Source organism: Papaver somniferum, chromosome 8 (assembly GCF_003573695.1).
Source record: "Papaver somniferum cultivar HN1 chromosome 8, ASM357369v1, whole genome shotgun sequence".
NCBI lineage: Eukaryota > Viridiplantae > Streptophyta > Magnoliopsida > Ranunculales > Papaveraceae > Papaver > Papaver somniferum.
Window position 1 is genome coordinate 104,056,608 of NC_039365.1, and position 10,028 is coordinate 104,066,635.

General features: G+C 35.0%; 1 protein-coding gene across 1 annotated transcript; it reads right to left on the reverse strand.

Annotated features, from left to right (window-relative positions):
* Positions 1-269: 269 nt before the first annotated feature.
* On the reverse strand, positions 270-4,803 carry LOC113302421 (vesicle-associated protein 1-2-like). Its single transcript, XM_026551323.1, has 8 exons — positions 4,566-4,803; positions 4,386-4,456; positions 4,149-4,230; positions 3,944-4,059; positions 3,685-3,849; positions 3,540-3,581; positions 2,178-2,255; positions 270-808 (listed from the first exon to the last, which is right to left on the reverse strand). Exons 1-8 carry the CDS (start codon positions 4,615-4,617, stop codon positions 698-700), a joined length of 717 nt encoding a protein of 238 aa, XP_026407108.1. The 5' UTR covers positions 4,618-4,803; the 3' UTR covers positions 270-697.
* Between the last annotated feature and the right edge of the window lie 5,225 nt (positions 4,804-10,028).

Consider the following 10,028-nt stretch of genomic DNA (forward strand, 5'->3'; position numbering starts at 1 on the left):
AGAGCCATGCCCATTAAGACGGCGGGGATGTTTGGGTTCAATTTGTGCCCAGGAACATGCTTCTTTGAGAATATCTCATTTCCGAACAACAAATTTGGATAGATAGTCGAGCATTGTGCTCTAAAACAGAACTACCTAGACTCACCAGCAGTCACTGTTGTGTTGGCAGACTAGGCATTCTCCTTGCCTATTTCCATCATATGTTCCTAAATCTAACTTATAGGGGAAAACAGAGAGGAGTTAGCAGGTGGAAGCTTGGAGACACAGTGCACCAGAACCTAACATCATGCAAATACCAATAATTTCGCCAATTCAAGTCTGTTAATGGTACAGAATCACAAAGTATTAAAATGTTCTCTAGTGTTACTGAGCTACATCGAACTCCAGAGAAAGAAAAGAAAATATTAAGATTTTCATGTACAAAACAAGACCAATCAATCAACCAAGGCTTTGCAGAAATTCCTGCCTTAAAATTACAAACGAATCAACCCACATTATGCTGCTGGTTACTAACCAAAAGAATACTGACAGAATAAAAGAAAGGAAGCTTTCTGATCAATTATGTAATGATTTCTTTCTCATTCACATTTTTCACTTCCTTGGTCCTTGCCCGTTATCGTCATTATAGTCGTTCCTAATTGAGGATTATGTTGGAAAATAAGAAGTCAGGAGGTACAGGTAAATGCCCGAGGCTGTTTTATGTCTTCCTCAATAGATAGCCGAAAAGGATACCCAGCAGGCCAACAATTGCAACACACAGAAAGGGGATCCCGCCATTGCTTTTGGTACCTTCGCGCCTCAGGAGTTCCTGTAAAGTACAACCATAAGAAAAAGCACATATTGACAAGGAAATATCCCCAACAAAAAGAACACATGAACAAATGAACACCCTATTAATACTTGATAATTGATATGAAAGCTGGCAAGACCTCTACAAAATGAAATCTGGCTAATGCCAGCTTTAGGTCTGAACCTACATGTAGAAGGCATCATCAGCTTTAGGCGTTAAAAGAAGTCATGGGTTATGCTAACTATTGTGTTTCCCACACAAAAAAAAGCTGAAACAAGTTTTCTCGACTGATGCTTCCTCAAGTGGCAGTCAACACTCAGCAATAAAGCAAATAATATGGTATTATTAATAGTCTAGACCACTCATTTATCCCATAAATGTGAATACATGGACAATATATGATGTGGAGCTTAAACATGAAACTAACAAAGTAAAATGTCTCACATTCTCATGAAGTGACAACCGTTATATCCAACAGCTTGGTAACCAGATGATGATGCCTCTAATCAAGGTTTTGGTAGCCACTCAGATGTAGGGCTACATTTCTAAACTAACAAAAATAGGAATTGAATGTCCACAATCCATATGCATTATACAGTTGTCCAACCCATTCCTCCCATATAACACATTTGCATCCCTAGACAGTAGTCCATACATGTATTTTGTTAGATGGACACTCATCAACTCTTGTCTCAGACTATCCATATCTCTTCTTGAGAATGAATATGCTGACTCTCTTATTCTCACTGCCACCAGAAAGGAAGTGTCTTTGGTTTGAAAACCATGAAACAGTATCTTATTGAAGAGAAGGGAACATGGAGCACACCCATTTCATAATAAGGATCTTAATACAACATATTAACGAAAACACATAAAAAATTAACAAAGTCAAAATTTTCATTTCTCTTTCACTAAAGAAAAGTAACATAAAGTTTCTTCAGTTTCCAACTAAATTAATTCAAACACCAAATTCCCTCCAACCACTTAATTTTCATTTGTTTACCGGATCCCACAGGATACGACTGTTCAACACTGCGTATGGGTTTGGTAAGCCCACTGCTAATTCACTAATAGGTAATAAGTGACCAGTGTAACACACAACAGGGTGAACAAATTCATTAATGACTGATTCTAAAAGAAGAATAAATGTTTTAAAAAAGATCCATCGAAACAACAGTGATACGAACTGCGATACGGCTATGGCACGATGAATAAGCTTACTAGTAATGATTTCAAAAGCTATGAAAAATGCACCAAACAGAATAAGAAAAGGCAAGTCATCGAGCAGTTCAATCTCATCATCATGTCACGCAGGAAAGGTATCGGCAGCAGTTACAACATTAAATAAGAAGTCAATAACTAGAACAAATGATTGTCATTTACTTACCAGTTCCTGGCGGAGTTTGTTACTCTGTTGAACAGCAAGACTTTTCTCCTCCATTAACTTTGAAATAAGAGCCCTTGCCTGAAGCAGTTTGCAATTGCATCAATGGTTAGAATATAAGAAAATGATATAATACAAACCATTTGCAGTCTTGCAGGACATATTTTTTGAAAAAATTATTATAGTAGAACAAAATAAAATATGATAGTAGAAGAGAGCTATGAGATAAATATGATGATCACTAACTAATACTACCTCTGTCCCACAAAAAGTGAAAGACCCACTTTTTGTGGGACGGAGGGAGTATGTTTTTCACTCATCTGACCCTAAATCCTCAATTCATTTTAACCCTTACACTGCCATTCTATGCGTAAAAAATGCTAGTCTCCCAAATTGGTGTACTAAATCGCATCCACTTAAATGACACATTGACACCTCCTCATTAACCAATCAGAATAAAGTGGGGATTTATAACTTACTATGTCGTTAGAAAAGTAAAGATAGCGGACAGCTCACAATGACAACATAGAGAATATTAAAATAAAAGTCTACTCTATTGCCTGCAGAACTAGGCATGCAAAGATACTAATTCAATGACAAAACATCGTTGTCAATTTAAATAAAATGAATCAGAGAATGCCATAGACTACCGCTAAATCCCAACATGCTTCACGGGATTAACAAATTGAAATTCAGAGGAAGGAACGGGTTGAATAAAGTGTTGATGCCATCCTTGCCAATTTAAATAAAATGAATAGGAGAACGCCACAGAATCTGCCAGTAAATACTCACATGCTTCAAGAGATTAATGAATTCAAATTCAGAGAAAGCACCAGGTTGAATAAAGTGCTGATGCAGTGATGCCATAATGCTAATCTATAACTATGTGGAATACTAACTAAAGGTGAAGACCAAAAACTATGTATAGCACAGCTGAACCCATATCACCAGTGAATCATACCATATAAAATTTATCTACTCTAATGAGAACATAATACAACAAACTTTGTTTAGTCCAAACATGAATCAATAGGTCACAAAGAACTGGAAGGCGCAAATATATCTAGCGATTAACCAACTACAACTTCTACTTCTAGTCACAACAGTAACTGACTGAGAAAATTCAAATGGTCGGCAGCAATTTAGCTAAAGGATTTTGATATAAACCAAGTCAGGCACTAAGCAGTTACTGAATAATAAACCTAAGGATTTATAAGGAGCATATTCGTGATTTTATCGTACAGAAAATCCAGACGGTATAGTTTGCTTCAACAGATGTTATATAACAATACACACAGCAAGATTGCAAGTATTGCTATATCTGGAAAGTACAGGCATGACCCACATAAAACAACCAAACCTCACCTCTGATGATCTATCTTGAGGCTCCACACTTGCTTTCGATCCCTGAAAGTACCATAGAATAAAATCAAGAATTAACTCAAGTGTTCTATCATAAAAAACTGAGCAAAATCTGGGACTAACAGATGATAACATCAAAATTACTTACACCACTAATTTCAGAAGCATTGAAATTCCCATTGTCTGAACTTGAAGCCCTAGGAGATGAACCTTCCTCAGATCCTTCGCGAACCGGTGAAGGAGGTCGTGGTGGAGGAGCATAAACGACTCTCAATTTGCATTCGTCGATGAGATTTCCAGATTCTTTGTTAAACTAAACAAAACCCAGTTCCATTAATTAAAATCCAAACACATAAAATTCCTCCATTCAACCAAAATTCCCTAAGAATCTCAAAATCTATGATTACCATATCAGGATTAATATCCTTTCCAGTAGCTCCAGCACTCGCAATTACACTTTGAAGAAGAAATTTGTCCTTGCATTGTGCATCAGGTGGTGCTTCACTTTGAGCTTGCATCGTGACTGGCAGAACAATTTTTTTTTTTTATAGTAAATCAATAAAGATCACAAATTCTAAAAACTTTAAAACTAAAGAATGAATCAAAAAATACCTGTTACGTCACATGTAGACCTAGGCGAAACAACACCAGTATTAGGCCGGACACAATACTTCTTCGGATTTGTTGTCTTAACCTGTGAATCACCAATTCAAAATTCAACTACCTAAAAAAATTAAAATTGAATTCGACATATTTAGGGTTTATAACTTGAAATCAACCAAAATGTTCGTCTTTCTCCCTAGAAATCAAAAAAAAAAAAAGAAGAAGAAGAAAGATGAAATGATTTACCTTAAAAGCAACATGATTGTCAGATTTATTCAACAGTTGAAGAGAACATGAGATCTGTTTCTTCAGTTCAACTTTAACATGAAATTAAAAAACAAGAAACCCATAATTAGATAAACACTCACCAAACCCTAATACACAACAAGTAATTAAAGATCTGATAAATTAAAACCGTAAACTTACATGGGAATCTTAATTCTTGTGGTTCAACACTAAGAAATTCTCCAGAACTCATTTTTGAAGAAACTTGCCAGATAAAATCTGGGTTTTCCGAAATTCAAAGGTTTCGGAAAGTAAAGAAAAGTATGGACAATGGTGAGAGAACGAGTAGCGGGAATCAGGTCTGATGAGTTTCTTTTGTTCGAGAAGAGTAGATGTGAAAAATGAAAATAGACAAGAATGCTGTGTAAAAAGAAGAAAAGGGGAAATAAATAGAAGCATGTGTTTACATTTATCCAAGTTTTTAGTATTGTCCTAACTAACGGTGCACATTTATGGTGGGGCACAGTGACTACCATATGTTAGGCTCACCAAACCCAATTTGGGAGTCTAGACAAGGTTTGGGGATTTGATTTCATAATAAGGAGAAAAAAAACCAAGGTGATCATATTTCGAGGACAAAAACTCCACCCATATGTTGAGAGTTACAAGAACTCCACTTTCAGTGATACAAAAACTCCAAATTTTTTATAAAGTTTAAATTAGATCATTCAAAAATTTTAATAATTCCAAAACAACCCTCCCATAATTTATTTCTTCATGTTTTCTGTCGTCGTCTCCTCTTCTTATCTAATTTCTTTTTTCTACCGCCTCCTCTTCTCCAACTACCAGCAACACTTCCTCTTCTTCCTTCTGCACCACCATCAAATCGACGACAATATCCTGATCCTCCGTCTCATTTTTTCCCTACCACCAACAACAGCACCTCCTTCTTTTACTTTTGTACCAACGTATATAAAATACAGATCGAGAATGCGAATTGGGGAAAAGAAAAAGGTAAAAATTAAACTAAATCTAGAGATCTAATTTTTAGTGTAAGATTAATGTAATTTTTCTTCTCGATATATCTATTTTAAAGTTGAACGTCAAAAAATTTGGTCACAAATTTTAATTGGTTTGTTGATTTGATGAATTAGATCTAGGGTATTGAAGAACGATGGAGAATTAAACTTGATCTTCGTTTTTTTCGTTTATAGTCAATGATCCTGATAGTGAACAAGGTAATTTTACTAGTCATTTTGTTAATCTTGATGTGAATGTTGTTTGGTCTTCTTTTAGTTAAGAATTTTTACAAAAAGGGAACTGTCGTGCTTCCTGAAATATATGCAAATGTCGAAGGTGTGATTGTCAGTTAATTTATGGAGTTCCATTTATTCGTAAGATGGATTATAATCATTTAGTAGGTTAGTTGTTGGTAGTTTTGGTATTGGAAATTGACAAGTATGCTGCAAGTTGAAATATTGTTAGTTTGAAAAAACAACACAGGTTAATTTTAACTGTAATACACCAATAATGCCAATTTAAAGAGTTAGATAATTTGTACCTAACTAGTTCAACCAGCTTTCATCGATTATGAAACACTCAAGAGTACATTTATGATGAAACCAATTTCGGTTTCATCTAATTTTGGTGAAACCGATTTTGGTTTCGTCTAATTTTATTTTTTTATTTTTTTCATCTAAGTATTGATACCACATTATGGTGGTGAATGATTGAGTGATCGGTGTAGGTGGTTAGTATTGAATGAGTAGTGCAGTTGATGATTGAGTCAGTAAGTGGTGATGGTGGTGAATGGGTTGTTTCATTCCTTCTTTTCTTATCTTATTTAAGTGCATTTTCAGCATTGTACTGTACTTGATAATTTGGCCATGTTTATAAATCAGTAGTTTTGAGTTTTCATTGTTGGCGGGTCAGAATTGCGACTAGAGTTCTACGTACACAACAAGTACACATCTGTTCAGTGGATATGCTGAAGAGGTATTTGCATGAAATCAATTTTGTAGAGAAAGTAATCAAGTTTCCACAGTTGAAAGGCCAACTATAGTGTTTCCAAAAACCCCTTATTATTAATCCCGATACTCCGCCACAACCAGGTCTTCCAAGTAAGAAAAGGAGAATTTTTAAAACATGTTCACTTCCCAAGAAGAAGATGAGAACTTGTGGTAGCTTCTATGTTTTGACTACCCATAACCGAAGGACACGCCATACTCGACAGATGTGAAGCCATATCGATTACGATTCTTCGAATTTTAGTTTCAATTTAGTTTAGACTACATACATTATGTATTTAATCTACTTTTCAGATTTCATTTTGATATTTGTTTTAGAGTTATTTTCATTTATTCTCTTTTTTATTCTTTCTATAGTTAAACATGTTAATTTGTTGCAGGTGTGTCATGTTTGTTTCATTTTTAGATTAAGTTTGGCAGAGCTCGCTGGCTTTTACAATCTGTTGGAACCAAAATAGGTTTCATCATGTTTTTGCTGGAACCCTTTTTGGTTTTATCATTTTTTACTGCTATATTTCTTTCACATCTTAACAACATAAAAGATAATATGTTGTCTAATGTTTTCTAAAGTAAAATTACTAAGCAGTGTTTTTTTTGTGTCGCAGATATATGATACACCATTTATAAATTTTAAAGATCTGCTTACATGCTTATCAAGTGTTACAACGTAGTGAATTAGTGAAAATTTGTCCCAGTTTTTTTAAGTGACAATCAATGTTCCCAACAAAAATAGACATCATAGTCTTTAGACATAAGATGTAAGGGACTACAACTGAAATTAATTCTTTTTTTTTTACAGAAACTGTAATTTGTCACCATTACAATTAGTTGATAACCATTTTACAAGTAGTTTGAACTTCAACAAAAACTGAATTTTCCAAAAGAACGGTACTTTTTTAGGCACGACATGCGAGTATTGTTCTCTTTTTTCAAGGAGAATCTTACATGCCAGCTTTGATCCCACATTCTGCACCTTTTCTTGTTGATCATCTTGACGGATTTCGTCTTTTAATTTCTTTAACTCGTCTTCTTTCAATAGATTTTCATAGAAATGTTTGAAAAAACGTCAAAATGGAGATGAAAAAATAGCCGGCATATTTTGTCCCTCCATTTTGTATCAAAGCCTTTATTGCAGATGCTTTCGTGCACAAATGCTGCAACGAGCACCTATATGGCTCTGTTTCTTTTTTTTCCCTGTTGTGAAACCAAAAGTAAACAATAAGCACCAACAAAATGATGAAACCAAAAGTAAACAATAAGCACCAACAAAATGATGAAACCAATAACTGAAAAATGATGAAACCATAACTAAAAATGGTGAAACCAAATCTGGTTACATCAAGCAAACATCCAACAGAAAACACACCCAACAGATATATGAAACCATAAGTGGAGATGGTGAAACCAAACATGGTTTCATCAAAAAAAGGAAGACAATATAACACGCCAACAGAAAATTGTCTTCAATTTTTTACTTAAATTCGACAAGGGAAAAATAATGAAACCAAAAATGGTTCCATCAAAACTACCATAATTAAATCAACACACCAACAGTTCAGGTAGAACCAAATTCGACAAAGGAAAAATTTCGAATCCAAAATGACCAGAATCAACCAACAACACCGAACTAGTTCTGGTGGAATTAAATCTAACAGACGAGAAATGTAAGATTTGTTCATACCGACCATTAATGAACAGTAATCAACTAAAAATATGAACAATAATAAATATTGATCTTATTATTGATCAAACAACATGAGACAAAGGATTCGATTTACCTGTTGGAGGATTTTTAATCGTCTTCTTGAGTTGTTCGTCTTTCTTTCTCTCTTGTTGAGCATTCTTCTTCACCATTTTAACAGTTTTTTGTGATTTTTGTTTTACTTTTTTGAATTTAGGTCATAACTTGTCTCGATTAGGGCTGCACATGGGTCGGTTTGGGTCGGTTTTGGCCTCACCCACCACCCGACCCACTGATGGCGGGTAACAGAAGTTGTCACCCGCAACCGACCCAACAACACAATGGGTCGGTTTTCACCCGACCCATTGTGACGGCGGGTTTGGTCGGGTGGGTGGTGGGTTACCCACCATAAAATAAAATGACATTAGTACATTACATTAACAAGGAACAGAGTTATTGAGTATAACTGTATAACAGTATAAGTGTATAACAAAGTTGATAAAGCTAACAATAAAAAGGAACAGAGTTCAATTGTTCAAAGCTCAAAAGATAAAAGAGTGCATTACTATTGAGTATTGCGTACTATACTAAAGCCTAATATCATATAAAGCGACCAACAGCGAGTCGCTGCAAGCCTGCAAGTTTGTGGATGTTTTACCTCCGAATGGCTGAAAGCCTGAAATAAAACGAAGTCTGTAAATTAGTTACAGTAACAAAGACGAACTCAGAAAGATCAAGCTACTGACAATGACCCTTGGGCCTTGGCGTCATTACCTTGTCTAAGCCAATAGGAATCAATCATCTATGAGTCTATGACGATAAAAGAAGCAGCAAGGTCACTGAAACTGAATAGGTCTGCAAGCGAAATGAACAATTAGAATGAATGAAAGGGTAGATGAATTTCTTGAAACAAGTAAAATAGCTCTGCAAGCGAAATGAACATTTTAGTTTATCCATCCACAACAACAGCAAGTACCAACACAAACTGCCCATCAGTACACCGGACAGTCACTGTAATTAGATGAAATAGTACACGGTAGCTACGCGTGCTTTACAGTTTTATTGTACTTCTCTTACATCAACGTTCTAAATATAGGATAGCTAGATGTCCTGCCTGCTATTCGAAGTCTTGAAGTGAAAAACCCCAAAAATTCTCTAATCAGTACACCACCTAATCTGAGCATTATCCTTCTAGATACTAATACAAACACAATACCATAAATTGAACATTAACGACCTCAATATAGAACACAAAGTTTAGACAGACATGAAGCTTCACTACCAAAGGACCCCAATAACCAAAAGACCTCAATAACATAATGTCCAAACATAAAGCTTCACAACCCTATTTTTAGGTCGTTAACTTGAAAAACTCAGATGCAAAAAATGATTGCCCTGACCTATGCAAAAAAACTCAGCTTCATCATAATCTCAACATCCAAATTCAACTATAAGAACATATAAAATATCCTAATACTAAGAACATCAAGATAACAGACAATACACAGATCAAAGCAAAATTTGAAAAGCCAAATTTCAAGATTCTCAAACCATAGAAAACAGTATAACAAACATCAAACAGATAACTGAATTTAAGAAATCCAATTGATATGAGGTACACGACATTGTGACAATGCCTCTGACATGTTGATATAAAGATAACTATGAGTGATCTTCGGATTTCAAAAGATTTTTGTTATAGATTACTAACATAACAGGGCAGTTAACATAACAGGGCAGTTAATCTATTCACATAGCATGCATTATGTTTAGTAAACCATGTACTTTCATGTAATAAACATGCTGCAGTAAAACTCACAGTGTCATGAACAACAATAGAGCCAAGGAAAATTTAGACATACCAGACTCAGCAATATCAATCTCCTCCTCCTCGACTCCAAGGGTAGATGAATCCATGTCTATTGGTGTTCGTAACCAATTTTGTAACAAAATTAA

Coding starts and splice junctions, on each gene's coding strand:
- LOC113302421 (XM_026551323.1), bottom strand. CDS start 4,617: ATGAGTTCTGGAGAATTTCTTAGTGTTGAACCACAAGAATTAAGATTC. Junction 4,231..4,385: donor ACAATCATGTTGCTTTTAAG/GTAAATCATTTC, acceptor GGTGATTCACAG/GTTAAGACAACAAATCCGAA. Junction 2,256..3,539: donor CTCAAGATAGATCATCAGAG/GTGAGGTTTGGT, acceptor AAACTGCTTCAG/GCAAGGGCTCTTATTTCAAA.